The 26056-nt window shown below is 39.7% G+C and overlaps 2 protein-coding genes across 2 annotated transcripts in view; both read right to left on the reverse strand.

The window, feature by feature from the left end:
• LOC126373950 (uncharacterized) overlaps window positions 1–26056 on the reverse strand; it is a 549982-nt gene that overhangs the window by 198527 nt on the left and 325399 nt on the right. The window lies entirely within an intron of this gene.
• LOC126374016 (uncharacterized) lies at window positions 17374–19063 on the reverse strand. Its single transcript, XM_050020462.1, has 2 exons — window positions 18472–19063; window positions 17374–17794 (listed from the first exon to the last, which is right to left on the reverse strand). The coding sequence occupies exons 1-2, from the start codon at window positions 19052–19054 to the stop codon at window positions 17631–17633; spliced, it is 747 nt and encodes a 248-aa protein (XP_049876419.1). The 5' UTR covers window positions 19055–19063; the 3' UTR covers window positions 17374–17630.

A 26056-nucleotide genomic window follows, 5' to 3' on the forward strand; every position in this document is an offset into this window, starting at 1 on the left:
CTTACATAGGATAGGAAGAAGAACCATTGTATGTCCTTACATAGGATATTTTTATCCCGGAAATCGCTAACGGGATGAAAAGTGGATAGGAAAAACATGTCGCGCGCCATAATTGAAGTCCACGCGGATTAAGTTGCGAACGGAAAGTTAATGAATTATATAAATCCACCGAGGACAACTCCCTTAATCGAATTTTACATGCTCAGGATGCTAAAGCACATTCTGATTTTTTCTCCGTTGTCAGTCCAGCAGAAAAGCCAATATGTGAAGAAATATATGTGCGAATACATTATACTATGTTGGACTTCTACTTCTCTACTTTTACAACTAATAATGGCTGCATTGTTCGTAACTAACATCCTCCGTGGTCTAGTGGTTAGAGCGTTAGGCTCACGATCTGGAGGTCCGGGTTCGATTCCCGATGGGGACATTGTCGAAATCACTTTGTGAGACTGTCCTTTGTTTGCTAAGGACTTTTCAGGCTTGAATCACCTGATTGTCCGAAAAAGTAAGATGATTCCGTGCTTCAGAGGGCACGTTAAGCCGTTGGTCCCGGCTATTAGCCGTAAAAAACACCTCCACCAACCCGCAGTGGAGCAGCGTGGTGGAGTATGCTCCATACCCCCTCCGGTTGATTGAGGGGAGGCCTGTGCCCAGCAGTGGGACGTATATAGGCAGTTTATGATATGTTCGTAACTAAGCCCTCATTTTTGAAGACCTATTTATAATAAGTGAACTGTCTGGTATTCTAATATATCAGCCGACGCAATCGAAATTTAAAATTATTTGTGGCTATCAATGACAACGGCACGGCAAACGCTACGCGGGCCTACGGCCCTTTGGAACATACCCATATCTATACTACTTGTAAAACATTATTGACCAAACCTTTATTTTAAGTTATTGACAACGATTCCTGCAGCACACCTTAATTTTATTTTAAGTTATACCCGTTATTTTCTTATCCGCCGTAAAGGAAAGAGACGCATTATTTAACCGTTAATTTTAAAATGAATTAATTATTTATTTAATAACCCAGGCGAATAAACTATGCATCTCGCTGATATGCAAATCTGTTTGACATGTGCTGTCAACTTAATTCTGTCGGATTTGGGAGGGTTGTTTAAATTTCTACATAAAAATTACGCGTAATCCATAAGTTTTATGTCAAGAAACAACATAATATTCTTTTTTTTTGTATTTTTTTATTTCTCTTCCAAAATAAGGCATTTCCAGTATTAAACTAACCAGCCCCCAAATGGCAGGGGCGCGGGATCGGCAGTCGACAATTTATTTCACATTAGCGCCTTTGTCCGCCATTAGCCTTCGATAGAGCCTAATATATCGCCGACACTCCGGCGCTTCTTCTTCAAGTTTCTATTCTACGATTGTTGAACGTTTTAAAGAAAGAATGTGAAGGTTTTTTTATATCTTTTTTTTGACTGGAGACGAATATCTTTCAGCCGAATACCAACAGAGAGATTGTGTCATTGATTGATTGATTTGATTGTGTCTGGTATTTGAAAGATCATTCATGAAAAATAATCATTCGAATGATTTTTCGACTTATCTATGTTTTTAATTTGTTTCTTACGTTTTTGACCATAATTAGTTACTTTTGTTTGCATTCTTAAAAGTTTTAAAATTAAAAAAAGTGTAAACACTTTCAAAAATCATTTAATAATTCGAATAGCTCTTTCCTACATGTTCACTATTTAAAGAATGTTCTAATGCAGCGGGGCGGTTAAACAAAAAGTCACTTTTATAACCACTTGTTATTTATTAAAATGACAGAAAATAGTCACAAAACACATCACACGTATTGACGCTGCGGAGGTTAGGCGAACAGAGAGAGAATGAAGAAAAGAATGAATTTAGTATGAATACCCGTGAATGAATACTAAACACTACAATTGAATATATCGACTATCTGCACGACTGAACGAAGCATTCATATTCGTACATGACTACTTGTCAGTTGTCACCATACAACATACATTAGATTAATGTCTGGGTCTATATGACACGCTTTAACTAATTCTTTGCTGAAAAGTACCTCACAAGTTATGACAAACATCCATCATGTTTGCAATAACATCTAACACCTTGCAATATTAAATACCTCACGCGCATACGTCAAATCTGTAGCAACGACAGATGAATTTCCCGAAATCAAATTACATTTCTCATTACGCCACTCATTTCTGTACAGCGCAAATGTACAGGCTTGGTACATTTACGGGACACGGGACGGTACAAGCGGGACGCGGGACAAATTACGGGAAATTACCGTCATGATCGTCGAGAGACACGCGTGAACATGTTGGAACATATTTTTTACGTGTAATGAATTCTGTTGATGGGTGTCGTTATTTGGAACAGCAACTCGTAACGGTCCCAGGGCGCGCCTGTCAAATGTAACAGAAGTGGATTCTTAAACTGTTGTGACACATTCATTTTATGAACGATTTAATGTTTAAAGGTTAGAAGACAATAAATCTTGTCTGCAAATGTGACTGCGTTTTACTAACAAGTGATATCTTTATAACGTTATCAACTATGTCTTGACAACTTGGCCATCACACTTAACGATTCTAGATTCAAATCCCGGTCGTGGTACGTTAGCGAACCAACTTTTTTAAACTGTTGAAGGTGTAAGTATACGTAATAACTTCCGTTGAGGTATAGCAAATCCATCGACTAGCGTAACTGAAGTATAAGTTGCTCTTAAGAATAAAGTTTTAATACAACGAACTTAAAACTCCGTTAAACACAACAAAAAACTCACCGAACTATTTCACTTAAAAAATATTTTTATCAGCCAACTCTACTGAGGAAAATTGTTAAATCGCCCGAGAGCTGACCCCGAACTAACAACACGAGTTTGAACTAGTTATATCCGGTTATACCCGGATCTCACAAGTTTCATTCTCATCTCAAGTATTAAGAATATCTTACTGTTATTATTCATGCGCTAGTGTAACTTCAAACTTGACACACAAGAGCTCGGTTTAAGTTGGATATCCGGAAAACTACAATGATGTAATTATTATATGGAATATAATATATTTTGTTTGACTTATTAATTTCGGGTGTGATTCTATATAAGCCACCGATATTAGTGAAAAAGTAGTCATCAACGATTGTCCCAAAAATTACAAGCGAATTATTCAATTAATTCTATTCTATTCGTAGATTTTACCTAAATAAACTTTATTATTATTATTATTATTATTTATATCGATCGTTCGTAATTTGAATGAATATAATAAAATTAAGCGTCGCATTCGAATAATAATTCGATATTTGAATTATTTTTGACTGAAACAATTCACTCGACTGAAAATATAGAATCAATCTTTTGAATGTTTTGTTTTTATTTTCTTAACGTGTGCAACTTGATACTTGTTTCATTTTTTTGTTTTGGTATAAATACGAAAGATAACAATTCACTGGCCACTAGCAGCCATTCTTGCGGGTAATCCATTTAACTAGGCGTTTTGACTCGTTCAGTTAACTTATCTGAGTGCGTTAGCGGGATATTAAATTACTTAGTTCTCACTTTATCCGGGAGTTTGCGAGTTATGATCCGGTGTGAATTCTATGTGTGTTCAAGTTTTATTTACGGAGTATTTTATGAGTAAGTATTATTGTGATATGAAGACGACAAAGAGTTACATTTTTCAACGAGATTCAGACCATCATTCTGCGTTGATATCAAGTGGATTTTCCTGTCGGAAAATTTATGAATATTTTTTTTTAAATATTATAGTGTTTTATTTAATTGTTTTCCATTCCATACTTTTGCGACGGAAAATTCCACTTGATATCAACTCAGAATCATGGTCTGAATCATCCCTCAAAGTTTAGGTTACGATGTCTCTAACACCCTGTATATTTTAGGACGATAGTGATAGAGGCAGACGCTTTTGCAAAAACCTGACCTGTCAAATCTTCAGGTTAGATAAGCGGGGCCTGTTGAAAATGGGATAACACTAGAGAAATAGTGAAAAACACATCATTTTTGACACAAGTGGCTCTCGTTCGCTTTTAGGCATTCCGTTCCTAAGGTACATCCTGTGTCTGTCTGTGTGAAAGTCTTATAAAGAATGTATTCACAATGACAAGTGAACAGTGAAGGAAGTAACGCAAAGGACACAGAGTTGCAAATGTAATGGCTCAGATTAGCATAGCAGTGACATTTGGCGGCCACTTAGCGCGGAGAGCGCGGGCGGGGGCGGGACTAGTCGGATTTATTACACCCCGGTATGTATTGTATAGCTAACTCATTGTTTTAGGACACACTAGATGAAATGTGTAATTTAGTGCACAACGTTGTGTAAAAAAAAATACTGACAGAGAAAACAGACTCAGTGGTGTTGTGCTTAGAGCATTGGGTTCGCGATTTGGATGTCTGGGTTCACTTCCGATGGGTAATTAACGAAATCACGCACAAGCACGTTAAGCCGCTGCTGGCCCAAAACGCCACCACCGAACGGCACTGATCGAAAAATCGTGAACGGGATGAAGAGAGGTGGTATGATAAGAAAGAAAGAAAGAAACATTTATTACAACACAACAACATGCTCAACACACACACACACTCACAACAACAACACACAACATGCTCGACAAGACAAGCCAAGAGTTGCGGCCGTCCGAGTCAGACAGACTATTTAGATTTAATTTCCCGTTGCCCAGTTGTTAGAATGCTTGCCTTTCACTTTGAGGTCGCAGGTTCGAATCCAGCACATGCCTAAACCAATGTTTCTAGAATTTGTTTTCGAATTCATGTTTGGATCATACATGATTATCACGTGGTCAGCGGTGAAGGAAAAACGTCGTGAGGAAACCCACATTCCCGAGAAATGCATTTTCGGTGACCTAACCTGTGTGAGTTGGTTTTCCCTTCGCGAATTGGAAGGTCAGACAGGCAGTCTTCAGGTTAGGTAAGCGGACCCTGTGAAAAACGGGATAATGCTAGGGAGATGATGCGGTATTTAAATTAAAAATGACACAAATATTCTATAATAAAAGTCGACTGTCTGCCTGTTACTTCCCCCAAATGAAAGTTTAAACATATCCCTAAATATTCTCACAATGTCTCGAGTATTTGTTCAATATAAAGACAGCATATTGCGAAAACATTCAGATAAATAAATTCACCTGAGAGTTCACCTATATAACCTAGCCGGGCCATTTACCCAGGACTTTATCGCTTCCACAAGACATCCATCTAAATTCCACTGCTTCTCTTTAATCCAAAGGAATAGGTATTTCCCAATAAATTGATCATTTACAGCTAAAAGTAGGTACTTAAGTAACGATAAGTATTGGAGGCACGTGTCTTAAGGCCCGAATCGATTAGATATAAAAAGTACTTAATATAATAGAGGGTATTTCAGCTACTTTCGGTACCTTTACCTCATTACCGACCCGATTATTTTAGCCATAGAGGCGTCTAACCAGCTCGCGACACAAACACTTCAGGACCCCGATACCGACCCTGCCCTGGTCGAAGTTTTCCCTCTTCCAGCGCTTATCGCTATCAGCTCACTAGGGTTGATTAATTCTTTCCAATATAATCCTCACAGTAAAAACTGTGACCCGAAGTTCGCGCCCAACTGGGCACCCTCAGGCCTGTTGACTTAAATTTTGTACCGGGCCTTCCGAGCTCCCCATTTGTCCAGTAAAGCCATTTGCGGCAAATCTACAATTAGCAACGTCAGAAAAAAAAAATAGAAGTAAAAAAGTTACCCTAGTAGGAAATAGGCGTGAGTTTTATGTATATAAGATGTGTAAAAAAACCCATAGAAGTTATAAAGATGGAAGAAAGTAACTAACACAGTGCAGCGCACCTAATTAGAGTGGAGCTGAGACGTTGATGGCGCTTATATTTCTTGCGATGCAGGTGCTCGGTATGAACGGCGGAGAGACAGCTCACACCGGATTGTAACACGGATGATTATCAGCCCAAATAATTAAACCAGCAACGGACAAGCTTTAAATATACCATAAAATACAATTCTGATAGCGAGGAGTGGGTAAATTATATACTTTTGCCAACGTCTTCGGAGCTACAGATGTACTATTATTATGACCATTGTTACAATACAATTCAATACAAAACGCTTCATTGCACATAAAAAAAAACAAATATAATTACAAAATGCGACTTCCGAACACATTCCGTTTAGGTACGATACTAAAAAATCGGCGCCTGAAGGACTAAAAATTCGATCTTGATGCCGCGATTACTCTAACCATAGAAACGGCCCACCGTTCGCGACAACAAACACTCCAGGACCCCGATACTGAACTCGCCGCGGTTGACGTTTTCCCTTTTTCTAGCGCTGATTGCTATCGGCCCAAGAGGCCGTTTTGCTTCAAATATTAGTATAATCCCCTCATACGACGCCCTAAGCGGAGCTTTGTGCTTACTTAGGCACTCAGGCTTAAAACCTGCAGGTAGGTCAAAAAGGATGCTACTCAAACAAGTGAAGGTTGGCATACAACACAGCACTACTTTCCACTCAAAAATAAAACACATTTATTTTCTTAGCACCCGCCAAAAAAGCAACCAGCGGAAAGCTGAAGAGCATAAAATCCTTCCCGTGATAAAAATATTTTAACATTCACCTTTTCTCAACCAACTTTTAAACTTTATCGAAGTTACATTTCAGTATAAGATGACGCTAAGCCATTGACTGGGTTCGGCTAAGTGCAATGCGATGTCATTAGCCCGGGGTTCCGTACACGCGGAATTAGACGCTCCCGGATAAATTCATAAGTTTCCTTTAGAAAAGCGGAAGTTCGTTTTCCGGGAGATGTTAGCTTGCCACGGATTATCTCTTTTATTTTTATTTGTGTCGCTTCACGGTAAAGAGAGTTCGTACAAGGAATTGCTTTTTGAATAGAGTTTTAGGTTTAATTTTATGAGCAGACAGCGTACACATCTACATTTATATCACAACAATGATTTAGATTGGCAGATACCGTTAGTTAGAAGAATCTTATTAAAATTTATTATAAGAAACATAAAACTTTACAATTTAAAGACACAGAAGGTACAGATCCCATGGACTTGTTAAGAAGCAAACAGGACGCACTGTCGAAGTGTTAAGTACCTAAGTAGTAACTTAAACATGGGGGAGTGTAGTTATCTTTGTGGACTGTTGGGGTTAAATGCGTAAATCATAATAAATACCGGATCAGTGCGTGGAGAGCGATAATTCACGATTTTTAACCCTTCGTGCGAAGTGTCGACAACGATGGTTTAGTACCGATGCATCACGGCATGGCATAGATTAAATTGTAGAGTTGACAGACAGTAAGAGAGATAATATTAAAACATATCATTTTAAAAGTCTGTTTTATAATATTAACTTATTAATTACTTACGCTACCATACTTACACTTACAAACTTCAGGCGTAAAGAAAGTAAGAAAATCGTTCGATTTATGCGTAATGGATATTTAAAATGGTTTTTGGTTTTGATTATACCTATAAAATTAGCGTAATAATTAAATAATATTTTATCTAGTACCACACACACAAGTTAATAAAGAACAGTAAATTTACCTTAAAAAAGTCCTTTAAAAAAAAGAGAATGCATCTATTCTATACTACTCTGCGCATCACCCTCTGAGTTTTCACTATCTTTGTGATACCCTTTTGATTCGGGCACCCTAATACTGCATTAATTTATGCGTTCTATGTCTGGCCTGTGCACCCTCCTCGGTCAGGTCGTAATGTTAGGTACGGTTGCTAGTACAACGTTCATATAAGATCCGGTACATTTGATGGAAAAAGTTTTATGCCTTCAATAAGTTATATATCTTTTCTCATAAGGCTTGTTTACAATAGTAAGCTTTTTATGACGTGTACCTTATTCTTTTGATTGTGTTTTATATCTGAAGCTTACTTTATGTAAAAAAGCTTCATCATCATCAGCCCATTAACGTCCCCACTGCTGGGGCACGGGCCTTCCCTATGGATGGATACGGAGATCGGGCCTTCAACCATCACGCGGGCCCAGTGCGGATTGATGGTTATTAACGACTGCTAATGCAGCCGGGAACAATGCAACGGCTTAACGTGCCTTCCGAAGCACGGAGGAGCTCGAGATGAAAACTAAAAAAGCTTATTATAAGATTAATGATTACCTAAATGACAAAAACGTCTGGTATTGAATGTGATCCTATAGTTATTAAATCACTTGTAATGTATACCCTCATTGCTTTAAAAAATGTGTTGCTGTTGCAGTTTCTTGTCATTTCTTCTCCTCAGCCATAACACCTTACGCGAAATGACGTAAAATCAAAATTTTTACATTGATCTTCAACAAGTTTATCCATGATAATTACGTTAAATAAATGATTCTGATTTCTTATATCCTCTTTTTTGCAATATAGTGTTTTTATATTGTATTGTTTAATTTTAATACATTATTTACATATTTATGAACCAAATAAATAATTAGGATAGTATGATGGGATGGCGCAACCACGGTTCCGCAAATGAATGGAGTTGAAGTTAATTGAGATAGCGTTTATACAATTGCATACATACAGTCCTAAGAGATGGTATAAAATGAATTTGAAGAGCTCTTCCAGACATTAGTCATTAGGAATCTAAAAAAACATATTTTTACGGACTTAAAAACGGCTAAAAATTAGTTATGATTCTAAAACCAGCACTCCAAGCCTATACACAAAATCCACTAAATTCACCCTGCCAACAAAAAACCTCTTCACAAAATGTCACCGAATCTAATTTAATACTACCCGCGATCATTCTTTTATATGTTTTTGTTATTCTGACTTGTGCAGCCCACAGTACCCACGCCTATAAATACCCTCGCACACTGCAGCAAATTGAAAGCTCTGTCACCGGCCAGTTATGACTCGACCCTTTATGGTTTTTTAACGGGAAGTGCAACGGAACCCTAATTTTATTTATGGCGCCCGCGCATTGCTTTGTTTGCTTTAGGATTTGCTATGGACGTTACGACGGTACTAGTTGAAATGCGGAAGTGATTTGTTTTTGTCGATTACCGTATCCGGTGATTTGAAATTATTTGTTTCGATATTTTGTTTGACGAACAAGATTTAAAAAAAAAACATTTTATAGTCTAATTCTCGTTGTCTTTAAGACTTAGACAGTGACACTTTAGCTGCTGTTAGTATATAAAAAAACACAATGAACCTTAATCAATCTAAAACCAGAATCAACTAATATGTATTTAGCTAATACTTAGCAAACAATAATTATCCGTGCCATAGTCTTACGTGCTTTCGAGTGATGCATAAAGCGTGAAATAAAGGGTGTTACTGACATCATAACGAAAAGTTTTAGGGATGATTCAGACCATGATTCTGAGTAGATATCAAGTAGACCGTAGTTCCGTCGCAAAAGTATGGAACAGAAAATAATTGAAGTAACACAAAAAAAAATCATAAATTTTCCGACAGGAAATTACACTTGATATCAACTCAGAATCATGGTCTGAACCATCCCGCTCAGTATTCGTTACGATGTTACTAACACCCATACCTACTTGTATGGTTAAGTACCTGTATGTACTTGTACGGAGTGTAAAGTGACGTCGTAACGAATAGTGAGAGGGATGATTCAGCTCATTATTCTGGGTTAATATCAAGTGAAATTTTCCATTGCAAAAGTATGAAATTGAAAATCATTTTAAAAAAACTAAAAAAAAAACATGAATTTTGCGACGGAAAATCCCTCTTGATATCAACTCAGAATCATGGTCTGAATCATCCCCCTTAGTAGGCGTAACGATGTCACTAACACCATTATTAATCCAAAAATGCATCTTACTAATTTCAAAACCTGCATCAGCCATGCCCGGGATGCAGATGTACGTGTTCTATGTTTTGTATTCGCTCCCAGCTGACCATAGAAGCTTTAGTGTGGGTATATTTTGAACAGTATTGGATAATGTAGTAACAAGAACAGTAGCAGATAGCTACGATTAGCCACAATCCAGCAGTAACTAGCCGTCTGGCCATAGTTTGACACGCATATAGGCTGCATAATGAGGGATCGCATGCAAATCGCGTGGGGCACACTAATTTATCCGCGCGTAAATTTGTACCGGCCGCCTCCGTTCGAGGTGACTCTCGTTAAGGACGGCGTGTTGGTAGCCTTCAGTTCGCGTCGCCGCCATAGTGTTCTCTACTACGACTGCAATAGCCATGACAAAACTATGTAAAGTTTACAAAATGTCTGGCGTTTGCTCTTCATTGTTGAAACACGGTGGTTATGCAAAATTCGAATTTATTTTACTGTTACTTTTTGTGTATGTTTTGTTGTTTTTATATGGTTTCTGTTTTCGTCTCTGACGACCTTAAAATGTAAAATCGATTTCATAAGCAAAATAAGAAAATAAAGCTTTTGCAGCATTTGAAATAAGCAAAGACCCGTGGTAGCCCAGCTGGGGAACGCTTGATTTTCGAATTTAATTCATGTTGTTGAATTCATGTTTGGATTATTAATAATTATCACGTGCTCAGCGAAGAAGGAAAATATTTAAAGGAAACCCACATTCCCGAGAAATGCGTTTCGGAGGTATGTGACCTAACCTGCATTTGGCTGGCTTTCCCTTCTTGGGTTGGAATGTAAAATAGGCAGATGCTTCTGTAAAAAACCGCGTGTCAATGAGATGAGTACGATATGTTATGTAGTAGAAACAGCACTTTCGATCAAGATACATTTTGTTATACAGATTCTTATTTCATAGTCATAGACCAGGCAAACGCAAGGAAAAGCTAAGGTAAGTTTCGTACACTCAGGGTCACCGTGCAACAGTCTCCGTAGTCCAATAATTAAGCGTTAAGCCCTTGATCCTCAGGTCCCGGGTTCGAATCCCGATGGGGACATAATATATCACAAATATTACTCTGTGATCCCTAGTTTGGTTACAACATTAAAGGCTGATCAACTGATTGTCCAAAAAGTACGTTAAGCCTGGTCTCGGTTACTACTTACTGATGTAAGTAAGTAGTCGTTACATGAACATTTGGCGGCTCACTAATATCCCTGACACCAGGGTTGATGAGGTTGAGAATTCACCTCACAACCCACACGATAGAAGAAGAAGACCGTGCAGGGTTAACTGAAAATGATACCTTTCACTTAACCCCTAGTATAATATGACTATTATACACATATTTTTAAAAATACCAAATTTATTTTTTTAAGATAGCTATGACTAGTTATCGTGTAAGACAGGTCAAAATGGATTTTAATTTAAATACAATACTAGTATCAAATGCTCTATCATAACCTCGAATGCTACCCGCCGCCGTCGGTCGAACTATACGTAATGAAATTTTCATACGAAATGTATACGATCCGCTCTCACACACAATGCAGCTGATGGCTATATTTAAACTTTGTAATCAAATATTTTGTTGTGATCCAACAGCCCTGGATACTTTTTTGGCCTGATTGCAAATGGTATATTACATTTTATTAACTACTTGAGACTTTAATAGGGAGCGTTCAGGTCTCTTACCCGGTACAAAAGACAACAGGACTGAGGGTGCTCAGTTGTGCGAGATTTTCGGCTCAGAGGATTTGTCAGAGATTATATTTGAAAGAATTAATCGATTCCAGTAGATCGATAGCAATAAGCGCTGAATGAGGGTAAACATCGATCACGCCGGCGGGGTCGGTATCGGGCTTCTGAAGCTTTTTTTTATTTAGTCTGGTTGCTATCAATAGTCAGTCGAACAAGTTTTCTTTGCCCTGAAGGAACAAAGCAAATCGGGGCAGGGGACGACGCATAGGAGGGGTGAATTATTGCAACTAATTGATGCAACACAGTAGTTACAAGTGACAATATTTAAAACTTTTGTATTCTACTTTATTTTAGTATGACATGGCCTTAAAAGTTCTTTCCTAACACAACAGGAAACTACCTCACTTAACCCCTAGTAGCAATTTCAATGCAAATTCAAATAGATAAAAACAAAACATTTTTAGTGAAAAGGTGCAATAAATTAAAATGCACCCCGCGGAAATTAAAACAAACAGACTTAAGACTTTAAAACTAAATATCTCTAAAACGGATACACACAAAGACTGGAAGTCCTCCAGTCTATAATTACCCCCCTCCCCTCGCTCCGCGATGCCTAGTAATTGTCAAAATATGCAAATGTCATCTCCTGTGCATTAATTGTTTTATTTTAATCTCCTAACGGGACAATGCTTGAATAGTTTCCCGTGTGGGGTCGCCCTTAGATAGAGATGAAATTAGTTTTTGTTTTTCCGGGGTTGATTACATACAGAGATAAAATACAAAGAGGTATAAATTTGCCAGTCTGGAGAGAGGGTCAATTTCCACTATTTATGACTTTTGTGTCGTACTACAAATCGTTCGACTGCTTTTTCCCGGGTATATTGGAAAAACTGTCAGAAAGACCTTATGACCTTGGAATTTAGATAAGTTTTCTGAGGTTCTAAAGTAAAAAAGTTGCCCGAAGTGAAAGAGAGAGCGAGGGCTGAGCGAGGAAGAAGAGAGGATTGTGGAATGATAGGGAAATAGCGTTCGGTTGTTTTAAAATGGAAAATGTATTCAATTCATAAAACGTTTTTAATAAACAAGGATTAAAGAAATATAATCGTTTCCATCATGCCCCATACCACCATTTTAACGTAAAAGAATGTTAAGGAGAGATAACTGGAAATTCATACAATAAAGTAGTGAAATTATATGAACGAAGTTGCGAGCAATAATACCTATTTTAATAATAATATTTAATTACCATATTATTCAGTGTTGATTTTGATATATTCCCGGAATCACGTTACCAGGCCAACTACAATTACGGGAAAACAAACAAAATAACCTAATAATAAACGTGTCATCCGTGAGTTATGATTGCAATATTTTAATAAGTTAGAGCCGCACCGATTGCGCGCCGATACCGGTATCATGCGACAGGAACCGGTTTAATTAGAGAATACAACAAATACCGTTTATAAAAACAAACGGTTTTCGGTTTACCTGTTTATTTTGTGGAAATCAATGTGGACGTGTGTTTTTAGCGATTGCATTTGTGTTGTTAGTAAATATACTCTGTTGTGCTACATTCAGCTGTTGTCTTCTTTGTTGATGTTGTGTTGTATAAAAAGTTATGTATTTTTTTTTAACTTGAAGGTGTCACTTTGTGATCCCTAGTTTGGTTAGGACATAACAGGCTGATCACCTGATTGTCCGAAAGTAAGATGATCCGTGCTTCGGAAGGCACGTCAAGCCGTTGGTCCTGGTTACAATTTACTGATGTAAGTGAGTAATCGTTACGTGAGCCATGTCAGGGGCCTTTGGCGGCTCAATCATAACCCTGACACCAGGGTTGATGAGGCTGCCATTCCACCTCACAACCCACACGATAAGAAGACTTGAAGGTATAAATTTTACGTAGGTGTCCTAGGATGATTTTGTTTTGTAGGTTGGAAGGATTTTACCTGTAAAATAACAAAAGTGCAGTTCTGTAAGTAATCGTATACTTTTCACTCTCTGCTATCGCCAATGTGAATAGCGAGTGTCACTTTATGTATATGAAAAAGCAAAAACAATAAATTACAGAAATAAAAATCAGAGAAACAAAAAATAACTTCAATAAAACTCAATAAAAATGCTACTCTAGCAATCAAACAGCTTTACTGTCAACGGATTTTATTCACTTTTTCAACCAAATGCAATAATTGGTCGCCATTCGCCCAACCCAACACCCAATACGCGAGATATCGTCATTTCAGCCAGACGATCCTGTTAGTACTAAAAATCGGCAATGCAAACAAAAATGTCCCCTGTCCATCCCCCTTCAACCCCCACAAAAAGTAACCGGGGACAAATCCATTAGTGAATGCAGGTGTCTTTCGTTGGCCAATATTGGGCCAACGATTGGGAGCCACTTGTGATGACAAGAAGCATATCCTTAAATTGGTTACTTTTAAATCTGCTTATATTATTTTTATTAAATGACGAAGGATGATATTTAAGCCACAATTTTAGGTTAAAAACAATCTAGTGTGTATTGCTATTTCTTTCTGCGTATACTCATTCAGGAATAGTATTAACGCTTAAAAGCATTATAATAATAATGCATACTTGTGGATAAACACGTTGGAAAATTTTTCATCGAGACACAAGATCGAGATTAAAGCTAAAAGGGAAGATTTATAAAATTTCATTTATTAAGATTCATAAGCATTTCGTCCATTAGGATCCCCTAACCCGATCTCCCAGGGGATCCCCATGAACTCATATGTTCATCAGAATTCCCTTAAACAAAAATAAGTATAAAGAGATACTATCACACTGAGTCCAAGACATGTCTTGCTCCGAGTGTTGGGTGACAATGGAGACAGATGAAAGAAGAGTACATGTGGTGGAGATGCGAATGAACCAATATGCGTATGACCAAAATGGACAAGATTAGGAATCTATCGTATGAGTTGTGAGGTGGATTACCAACATCATCAACTCTGGTGCTAGGGTTACTACTGAGCAGCCAAAGGCCCCTGAGATGACTAATGTAACGACTACGTACTTACTTCAGTAAGGAGTAACCAACGGCTTATCGGCGTAAGATTAGGAATTAATATATAAGATGAAGTTTGAAAGTACTGCCGGTGAGTGAGAAATTGACCATACATAAATTATTGTATCTAATCAGAGACGGCATTATTAGAACATTAATCCCTTACAAGCAGTAAATCGTATCGATAACTCTTAACTGCCGTTGCGATATTAGCTTAGGACTCTCCTTGGTTATCAATAGTAAACCATTTGTTATAATATTCATAGCTCTTTAAGTAGTTAAACTAGCTTAATAATTCATAAGGCTAGGCAATATGCAGGGATTATAGAACTTACAAATATTGGCTACGAATATTGGCGCAAACATTCGGGCCAACACTTTTATAAGTACTAAACTAAACATAGAGGGCTGCCACTCGACACGTTTTACTCGCCGTAAAATAGTTATAGACCACTTTTATAGGTTCCATCGGAAAATATTTAACGCGAATTATATTATGTCTGACATTGATGACTTGTGGTTCCCCTTGGAAAGCTTTGGGCGTTATGGGCGTATGTTTTTGAAAATTCTTCGTTTGTAATAAAAAAGATAATGTCTAACAGAGAGATTCATGCAACAATGAATTATGACCTTGACAGAGACTTCCCAAACGGCGATTCCCGCTACGGCGAGTCTCTTTGCGGTGAATGGCTTGACGTCGCGCCTCTCTACGGCGCGGTCGCTTTATTTATTTATTTTCCCAGAAATCAGAATTATTTATTCAACGTAATTATCATGAATAAACTTGAGGAACGTCAATGTAACATTTTTGAATTTACGTCATTTCGCAAGGTTTTATAGCTGAAGAGAAGAAATGACAAGAAACTGCAACAGCAACACATCTTTTAAATCAATGAGGGTACATTAGAAGTTATTTAATAACTAAAAGGACACATTTAATACCAGACATTTTTATCATTTAGGTAATCATTAATCTTACAGTCCCTCTACGTCGTCCGATTTTTTTTGTTTATCAACGCAGTTTAATAATTCATAGCAACTGACGTTCGAAATCTCTGTCGGAGTACACAGCCACAAGTCACAAGATAAGTTGCATCCATATTTAGTATTGACGTACAGAGTAGGTACATAATACTCATACATGAATCATCACCATCATTAATTTAAAAGCCACGGTCTTTACGGCGTAGCATTCTCCATGTTATTCTTTAGGGAAGAGTAGAGCAGTGGTTTCCCTTTTGCCATCCGCTCTGCAGTATTCTGTTTGTTGCAAGAGAGATGGCGCACAGCGTCTATTTCAAAGCCGTACTAGGACTCCTATCTTTCACCTCTGAGTACTGACAATTACTACCGCCCTTATCAGGTTCCAGGTGTCTTGGCCCTATCTCCCTTCTACCCAACTCCCATCTCGGCCACTACAACCGTTGAGGTCTTCATACATAGAATGATTCTCATAATCCCTCGTTTTACAGCCACAAGTAATACTTGCAGCCACTTTTGATACGGAATCCCGAAATACTATCCCCTACCCTCGATTCCTTAACGATTTAATATGTAAGGCGATCCGCAAATCAAGTTCGGTAACCAGATTACTCGAAACTACAAGCTATTTACCGTAACCGGAAACCGGTAATCGCTTCGTAACCTAACTTCGGCCAATAACCAACTTTTTCGGTCGCAAACTCCCGTGATTTGTTCCAACTAGTTATAGTTAGCTAAATCCGGATATAACCGGATACGACCGGGTGGACTAATAAAAAGTTCTCAGATACTTAGTAAACTGTTATTGTTTAGTTGACCGAAAGTGGATTTCTTGCCAGTGGTTGTCTTTGATGATTGAATTAGTGGAAAGTCAGGACAGATATTTGTTTTTTTTTATTATAATTCATAAAAAAACTATAGAGCAGCTTATCGGAGATGTCGCTACATCCGATAGATGGATTGTGTTATTTTTAACATGGTGAATAATTATCATGGCGATAAGGTCATCCCTTGTCCCTTAAGATTTAAGAACTTCGTGGCTGCAAGTTGTCTTTGATTACTTGTCTACTGCACCAGGGATTCAAACCCAGAACTTCTGGATCGTGAGCCTAACACTCAATCACTAGATCACGGACGCGGTTATCTGTCACAAATATAAAAACCGATTAAGTTATTGGCCCCTTTTCCTGCAGAACCCTCCTAATTTTATTTTAAGTTACACTTGTCATTTTCTTTTCCGCCGAAAAGGAAAGGACGGGTGATTGACAACTGTTAATTTTAAAATGAATAAGTATAACCCGGGCGAAGAAAAGAAGCATCACGCTCATATGCAATCCATTGACGTGTGCTGTCAACTTAATTCTGTCAAGTTAGAAAGAAAGAAAAAACATTTATTTCCATATTTGACGCCACATTGACGAACTTTAATTTACTTACATACATACATACATAAACTCACGCCTATTTCCCACCGGGGTAAGCAGAGACTATAGAATTCCATTTGCTTCGATCCTGACACACTTCTCTTGCTTCCTCCACATTCATCAATCGCTTCATACACGCACCCCGGTTCAGAGTAGATCGTATTGAACCTTCTAATTTACTTACAAAACAATAAGACAAATAATTCATATATTTTTTTGTTATTGGGCAATATAAAATTTTGGAAGGGTTTTATAACTTTTGCCTAAAATTTTGCATGTGTTCCATTTCCTTTTCCCTTTCGGCCATAGATTTACTAATACCGTAGATTGAACATCATAAATTAATGTTTTCGGCGGGTAAGAAATTGACAGGTATGACTTAAAATAATTTTACGAACCAGAAGTGAGGTTAAGTTTTTAAAAAATAACACACGAATTGACCTAATAATTTTATTTAACAAATAAGATTTCAGTAAACAAATTATTTTATACTCCTTAACTGATTTTACAACCTAATTATCAAATTAACACTAATACCGACAAAAATAGCCCATGACAATCAAGAACAATATAAATTGATCCTATAACCGTCCGTACTCCACGAGCGCCGACAAAAAAGTGAGCCCGAGCGTTCGTTTGCGCTGCTATTTATGCATCACGGCTGCAGCTAGGTTGGGGTGAGCAGGGACTTGCTAAGACGGCCGTTCCTGACCGCGGTGCGTCCTCGCCCGCGTGCATAGCTGCGGGTTGAGTATCATCGTCATCTCCCGAACCATCATCATTCGGGCCATCGCCAGGTTCATCATGGTCGTCTGAAAAGCGCACATTCCTCATTAAAGTTTACGTTTAGTCCGTGCAACTGCACTAAGTCATTTGTCTTGATCGGTGAAAAATTAGACACTTGTAAGGACTAATTGAATTAAACTAACGGATTTCATATGAAACTTTTAACTATGACAGCAAGCGTGCACTCTCGCTCTCACAGTCTCGCGAAAGAAAATTTAAAGTTACATTTGCTATAGACAAATGACTTATCTACTGCATAGCACTCCGTCCGACGACGTTCCGGATTACCGTCGGGCGCAGTGCCACCAAATAATTGCTTACTCTCCTCGTGAACACATGGGGAAGCAATAGTTTACATCCGCACTAATCCGCAAGGCAGCAAACAACAAGTGTGGATGTCAGAGGCAATGCCATAAGGCGTTGGCTATAACATCTGAAAAACCTGAATGTCAGAGGCGCTGCCATAAAGGCGTTGGCTATAACACTCATATACCTGGGTGTCAGAGGCGCTGCCGTATAGGCGTTAGCGATAACACACACAAAACCTTAGTGTCAGAGGCAATGCCATATAGGCGTTAGCGATAACACGAAACCTTAGTGTCAGAGGCAATGCCGTGAGGCGTTAGCATTAACACTCAACTAATATGGACGTCAGAGGCACTGCCATGAAGGCGTTAGCTGTAACGTTCACATAATAACTCACCGCTCCGAAAGAAAGCTGCGCAAGTCTCCGGCGTCCATTCGCCATGCCACAACACCATGTTTTCCGCGGCAGCCTGGGTTCTTTTGCCATATGACCCGGCCAGGAGTTCCAGCTCGTAACGATGATGTGGCAACGCGCTCACCACCTTATAGGGGCCGCGCATGCCCGCGTCCAGTTTACCGGTGCTCTGTGAACTCTTAGACACAAACACAAAGTCACCTACAGAGTACACACGAGGTTGACGTCTATCCTCGTTGACGTACGCGTCTTGACGCCGTTGATTAGCCGTCAGATTTTCAGCAGCGCGTTGACGCCTTAGTGTCATTAACGCCTCTCGATTAGTACCAGAGTCATGCAAAGCAGTATCCCTCACAAGGGATCGTATCGCAGGAGTTGCTGCATCGATACCAATGAGCAGCTGTAGTGGCGATGCCTGGGTGGTAGACTGTCGGGTGATATTGAGGGTTAACTGTACCCTCCAGAGTACGTCAGACCATTGTACCCCTCTATTCCCCACTTCAACTCGCAGCATGTTGAGTACGGTACGGCAATATCTCTCCACCTGTCCGTTCTCCCTGTGCATACCGGGTGTAATGTAATGAAGAGAACTTCCAATTTTATTAACCCAGTTTTGAAAGTCAGTACTATCATACATTCGACCGCGATCACAGACTATCATAGACGGGGCTCCAAAAAGCGAAACTGCGTTTCTGAACACTCGTTTTAATTCATCAGAGTCTTGCCTGTAAATACCATACAACAGGCAGAATTTCGTAAATGAGTCAATAACGAGCAGCACGAACTTATACCCGTTTGATTCCGGCAGTGGTCCCAGTACGTCAGTATGGACAGTGGAAAAGGGAATATCAGGTTTGGTCCAGGATTCAATGGGTTGTAGTGGCGCTCTGGGCACTTTCTTATGTGCCAAACAAACCAGACAGTGCTTAACATATTTCCTAACAAATTGGCGTAAGCCCGGAAACCAAAAATGACGTAAAATTAAATCCGTCGTTCTGTCGGCACCGATGTGATCGTGATTATCGTGAAATATTCTTAAAAGGCTAAGCCGGTGACCCTTAGGTATGTAGCATAGAAAACGCGGTTCCTCGCCAGTCGGTACGTACTTATAATATAACAGGTCATTTTTTACAACATACCTAGAGGGATCTAACTGACCCTCTCTTAGCTTAGTGATAAGACTTTGTGTCTCATCGTCCGCGGTTTGAGCGATCTTTGCCCAGTTGTTATGATTCCGGATATAAGATACATTTGCAGGAGGATTCCGACTAAGATAATCGGCATGCTGCATAAATAAGCCTTTTCTGTACTCTAAAGTGAAATTAAAATCTTGGAGATAGACCCACCAGCGGGCGACACGGGGCAATAGGTCTTTTTTCCGTTCGGTTAACTTCAGTGAGTTACAGTCCGTCACAATTTTAAAATGTATACCTATCAAGTAATGACGGAAATGCTGGAGTGCTCGAACCATTTCCAACGTCTCCAGTTCATAACTGTGGTATCGTGATTCAGCCCCCTGAGTGGATCTACTGTAATAACCAACGACCCTTTTCTTCTTATCGGGATGCTCCTGCATTAGTATCGCACCTAACCCTACTGAACTGGCGTCAGTGTGCAGTTCTGTTGGCAAAGCTGGGTCAAAGATCGCTAAAACAGGTTCGTGCGTCAAACAGTGTATAACGTAATCGCGAGACTTGTCCTGTTCTGGACCCCAAGAGAAAGGTTCACCTTTTCGCAGAAGCTTCGCAATAGGAGCAGTCTTAGATGAATATCCCGCAATGTACCGGCGAAAATAACCGCCGAGGCCTAGGAATTGGCGAACCTCCCTAACATTGGTAGGTCTGGGAGACTTTACCAGCGCCTCCACCTTTTTAGGGCTCGGTCGTACCTGACCATTGCTCACTAACCGTCCTAAATATTCAACTTCAGTGGACAGAAAAGAACATTTTTTTAGGTTAACCGAGAACCCTGCTTGAGTAAGCACTTGTAAAACCTGCCGTAACAGGTCAATACCCTCCTGCACTGTGTTAGATAAAATCAACACGTCATCAATATAGGTCAACACCCTACCAGAATCTATGAACGGCTTAAGTGTCCTTGATATGATCCTTTGGTACACTATTGGGGCGTTAGCTAGACCATAAGGCATTTTTAAATATTCGAAGTGCCCTTCGGGCGTAACAAAGGCAGTTTTGCTTATTGACTCGTCATCTTTCATGGGTATTTGGTGGAAGCCCGTCGCCATATCGAGGCTTGTAAAGTATTTAAAGCCACCAAGCTTATCAACGTGGTCATCAATAAGGGGTAAAGGGAACCGTTCTTTAACCGTGACAGCGTTAAGCGCGCGGTAATCAACGCACATCCTATCACTCCCGTCCTTTTTCTTGACGAGAATGATAGGACTCGCGTACTCTGATTGTGATTCTCGAACGATGCCCTTCTCCATCAAGTCATTAATTATGTCGCGCACTCTAATTTTCTCGTCAATCGAAAGTTTATAAGGTCGATGAACTATTGGCGCGGTAGAAGTTAGTTTTATGTCCATGCTACCTGTATTTACTGTAGAGGTTGCGGTTCCGGTGACAAAAGTACTCGAAAAGTCATTGATGACGCGTAACAAACAATTTCTATCCTCGCCCAATAGGGGTGTATTAATGTTATTATCATCAAACCCCACTGTAGACACTTGCAGCACGGACGGTATATTTTCTAACCTCCTCAAACGTTGGGTCTCATTAGTCCGAACGTATGTCATTCCGCTTCTATTAAGCACGTCAGTACCTATCAAAATAGGAGCAGTAATGCAACCACTGGGGACAATGTATAAATCCACTTCTACCGATACCTCAGGAAATTGTATGATTGTTGTGACGTAAGAAATTGATTCGATCTCATGGCCACCTAGGCCGCGCATCAAACGATATGTGGGTATCCGGTTAAAATCAAAAGAATTAAGAACTGACTCGGAAATCAACGAAATATCAGACCCACTATCAATCAACACGTCTACGGGTATATTCTTAATATCGGCACGTATCACATTGTTTTGTCCTGATTGGGCTCTGAGCAAAAATTTACATTCGTCGCTTTTTTCTGACTACCCTCATTATCCATACGTTGTTTTTGGAAACATGCCTCAATAGAATGACCATTTCGTTTACAGAAGGTGCAAAGCTTAGTGGATTTGTTATTATTGGACATAGAGGCTGTCGCGTTAGTGGTGGGAGCTGAAGGTGCCCCAGATGTGTCTAATTTTGGCTTCTTCGAGCATTGCCACTTTTTGTGGCCGGGTTTCTTACAATAGAAACAGAAGCCATCGGTAACATTATCGCTCTGAGATGATACACGCTTGCGCGAACTCATCGGGGCAACATTATTGTTTGAGCGCACAGAATTGTTGGACGCACGCGTGTCCGACTTAGGCTTGACATACACGGACAAGAAATGTACCAGTTCTTTTGACAGTAGTTTTGCATTGGTTGCCGCCGCTTTGACTTGGGGGTCACAAATTCCTCGCAAGACAATAGAGGTCTTTAGCTCGTCACCTAAGCCCTTAATGATATTAAGTCGCAAGAGTGACCTACGGGCGTACTCGGCATAGGTAGGGAATTTACTCGAATCGGTGTTCATAACTTCAAACAATATAGTGGCAAAGTCAATATCACGAGGGCATAACGTACGAAAGTCAGTTTTGAAGTTCGTCCATGAACGATCCGACGTGACCCAGTCGTTAAGCCATGTCCTCGCATCACCACGTAAAGAACCACCTATACGCCCGAGGCACTCGCGATCATCCCAATTATTCAATTGTCTGGCGTGGTCAACCTCCGCGCACCACACGTCAAAATCATGCACATTAGGATCGAAGGGTGATATATAAAAATGGTTCGATCTTACTTGTACTAGAGAAGACAGCGCTCCAACAATCCTGTCTGCTATGCCCTTCTCGCTGTCAGTGCCAGCATCCATGCTCGGTGCTTCCACTGGAGTCGACGCCATCCGAGGGGGCGGCGGCGCGTGACGCTTGCTGACCGGGTGAGATGATGCATCGGCGGCTCGTGAGGACGGAGTTTCTAACCTACTCTCTATCGCACTCAGTCTACCAAGAATCTGATCTAAGGCCTCGTTACGGGAGCCATCACGACAACCATGTGAACTTTCACGACGCCTATTTGCATGACGTGGGCTACGTGACCTATTGCGGTGCCTAGACGAAATGTTTTGTCGGTCATCCGATGAGCCACGGGACCGATAAACCGGCGGCGTATAACGCGATGCGGCAGAATCGCCTCTATAACGACGCAACCAGTCACTGGGCGTCCGGGAACGCAAGCGCCTGCTTCTACGAGATCTATCAACCATTCGTGATCTAGATGATCGTCCCGACATCTTAAGAAAATCAGTTAAGAATGTAGGTAGCAAAAGAAAAATAAAATTAAGATAAAACTTACTCAACAAATAAGCACAGTACACAAAATTTTAGTTAGGATGACAAAAGCAGCAAGGAACACGTGGTGATCAGAAACACGTGGCACTTAAAAACACGCGGTGATCCCACTTCTGATTTTACGAACCAGAAGTGAGGTTAAGTTTTTAAAAAATAACACACGAATTGACCTAATAATTTTATTTAACAAATAAGATTTCAGTAAACAAATTATTTTATACTCCTTAACTGATTTTACAACCTAATTATCAAATTAACACTAATACCGACAAAAATAGCCCATGACAATCAAGAACAATATAAATTGATCCTATAACCGTCCGTACTCCACGAGCGCCGACAAAAAAGTGAGCCCGAGCGTTCGTTTGCGCTGCTATTTATGCATCACGGCTGCAGCTAGGTTGGGGTGAGCAGGGACTTGCTAAGAATAACATTATATAGTGTGCAAACAGCCTCCGTGATCTAATGGTTAGAGCGTTAGGCTCACGATCTGGAGGTCCGGGTTCGATTCCCCATGGGGACATTGTCGAAATCACTTTGTGAGACTGTCCTTTGTTTGGTAAAGACTTTTCAGACTTGAATCACCTGATTGTCCGAAGAAGTAAGATGATTCCGTGCTTTGGCATGGCACGTTAAGCCGTTGGTCCCGGCTATTAGCCGTAAAAACACCTCCAACAAACCGCAGTGCAGCAGCGTGGTGGAGTATGCTCCATACCCCCTCCGGTTGATTAAGGGGAGGCCTGTGCCCAGCAGTGGGACGTATATAGGCTGTTTATGTTATGTACAGTGTGTACTGGAATCAGCCCCATTGTCCTATTTAGTTAAATACAGGGGGATAGAGGATCCCCCTGTCCAGCCAGAACTGTTGTATTTTGTATTTTATGCCCGTAATTACGATTCTAGACGGCGACTCTCATTTCCTAACTACACTAGAGCTGCTCCGGTATCTAATATTAATCCCGCGGGTCCGCTGCTTACAGGATTGGATCTAATAAAATTATTAAATTTAATCTCAGTGGGGTTTATCTTAGTTCTGTTGAATTTATCGCCGAGAGCTTTTCGGTTCCAAAGCTTGTAATGAGCATTGTATGATTTCATTAGCGTTTGGGGAGTAAAGTCTGGTGAGGGTAGATAGTGGTGAGCGATGACTTGGACTTTAAACTTAAAGTTTACATTGGTTGCTTGATAGAGAAAGTTCTCCAGTTTCCTGTTGACGGTGAGTTATTCTTTTTTTATAAATAGAGCTACTCCGTAATCGAGAGGTAATATACTTAATAAATATAAATTGTTTATTACAAAAGGACGCCACCCATAAAAACAAGACAATATCATCATTTAAAATTTTAGTCAAAACGGATAATCATCGAAATGATAATAAGGTGGTGGTGGACGTCCTGAGATAAAAGGTCCTCACTCAGCACAAGTCGCGACGTGAACCACGACCCTGGAATTATGTGGACCCCGCTCCTTCTTCTATCGTGTGGGTTGTGAGGTGAATTACCAACCTCATCAACCCTTGTGTCAGTGTTATTATTGAGCCGCCAAAGGCCCCTGACATGGCTCATGTAACGACTACTTACATCAGTAAGTAGTAACCGGGACCAACGGCTTAACATGCCTTCCGAAGCACGGACCATCTTACTTTTTGGACAATCAGGTGATCAGCCTGTAATGTCAGAAAAGTAAGAGTGAGGCACGTAATGCGTGATAGTCCTGTTCGAAGAACGTGTGACTTACATCGTAGTATAACGGGTTCGAATCCCGGCTTGAGCTCTAAACCACTGAATTACACTTTGAGTTAAGATTCATTTTTGCATCATAGATAATTTATATCACATGGTTTCCATTTGTAGCTGGCGAGTGGATTTATTATTTGTTTTAAGAGCAATAAAGTTTTGTGTTTGTATCATCATTATTTTAACCTTCTCCCTAGCATTATCCCGTTTTTCACAGGGTCCGCTTACCTAACCTGAAGAATTGACAGGTCCGGTTTTTTTTTACAAAAGCGACTGTCTGTCTGACCTTCCAACCCGCGAAGGGAAAACCACTCCAATACAGGTTAGGTCACATACCTCCGAAAATGCATTTCTCGGGAATGTGGGTTTTCTCGCGATATTTTCTTCACCGCGGAGCACGTGATAATCATTTATGATCCCAACATGAATTTGAAAACAAATTCGACAATTATTGGTTTAGGCATGTGCTGGATTCGAACCTGTGACCTCAAAGTGAGAAGCAAGCGTTCTACCAACTGGGCTACCACGGCTCTATTAATAAACCTGCGGAATACTTAAACTTTAAAAATACCATTTTCCGTCCTACCTTTCCTTTGCATTCACTGAGTCAGTCGCGACATTTGCCAATAGACTAAAATGCCAAGTAAACAGGCTTTGAAAGGCTGTATGCTGTAAATGACGAAAATGTTCGGTATTTACGCTGCACTCGATATTCGCAAACTGAACCTTTATAAAACTCGCTCAATGCCTCAATGATGGTCGTTCGGCCTTTTATTTTCGCCATAGAGTTGACCTGCATATTTAAAAGTTGGCTGTAATTAGTATTTTGTAAAGTATTATTGTAAATAACTAGTATTTGTAACCGACTTCAATAAAGGAGGTTTTCAATTCGTCGGGATCTTTGTATTTAGTTTAATGTGGCAGATAAATACCTACATCTAAAATAACAAAATTAATAGTTACTTTAAGTAATACCTGTCATGTTTTTACCCACAGAGAAAGAAAGGGAAATTTGTGAAACACACGTCAATTTTAGGCAGGAATTTTAGAAACCCTCCCAAATTTTTATATTGGCCTGTAACCCGACAGAATTAAGTTGACAGCACACGTCAAACGGGTTGCATACCAGCGTGATGCCTATTTTATTCGCCCGGGTTATTCATTCATTTTAATATTGACAGTTCAGATTGAAGTGACAGTCCCTTTCCTTTACGGCGAATAAGAAAATGACGGGTATAACTTAAAATTGGAAGGTGTCTTGTAAGAATTGGGGCCATTACATATATACGGGTCAACTTGATTACCAATTTATTTTTAGAACTCGGCCCACTTAATCAACAACAACGTTAATATCCATTTATCTTTTATCGAAGAGCACCTTTAT

Source organism: Pectinophora gossypiella, chromosome 16, assembly GCF_024362695.1.
Source record: "Pectinophora gossypiella chromosome 16, ilPecGoss1.1, whole genome shotgun sequence".
Lineage (NCBI taxonomy): Eukaryota > Metazoa > Arthropoda > Insecta > Lepidoptera > Gelechiidae > Pectinophora > Pectinophora gossypiella.

Excerpts from the sequence above, each read along its gene's own strand:
- LOC126374016 (XM_050020462.1), bottom strand. The coding sequence starts at position 19,054 with ATGCACAGGGAGAACGGACAGGTGGAGAGATATTGCCGTACCGTACTC. Across the intron at positions 17,795-18,471 it reads CGCAGCTTTCTTTCGGAGCG|ACGACCATGATGAACCTGGC; the intron begins GTGAGTTATTAT and ends TGCGCTTTTCAG.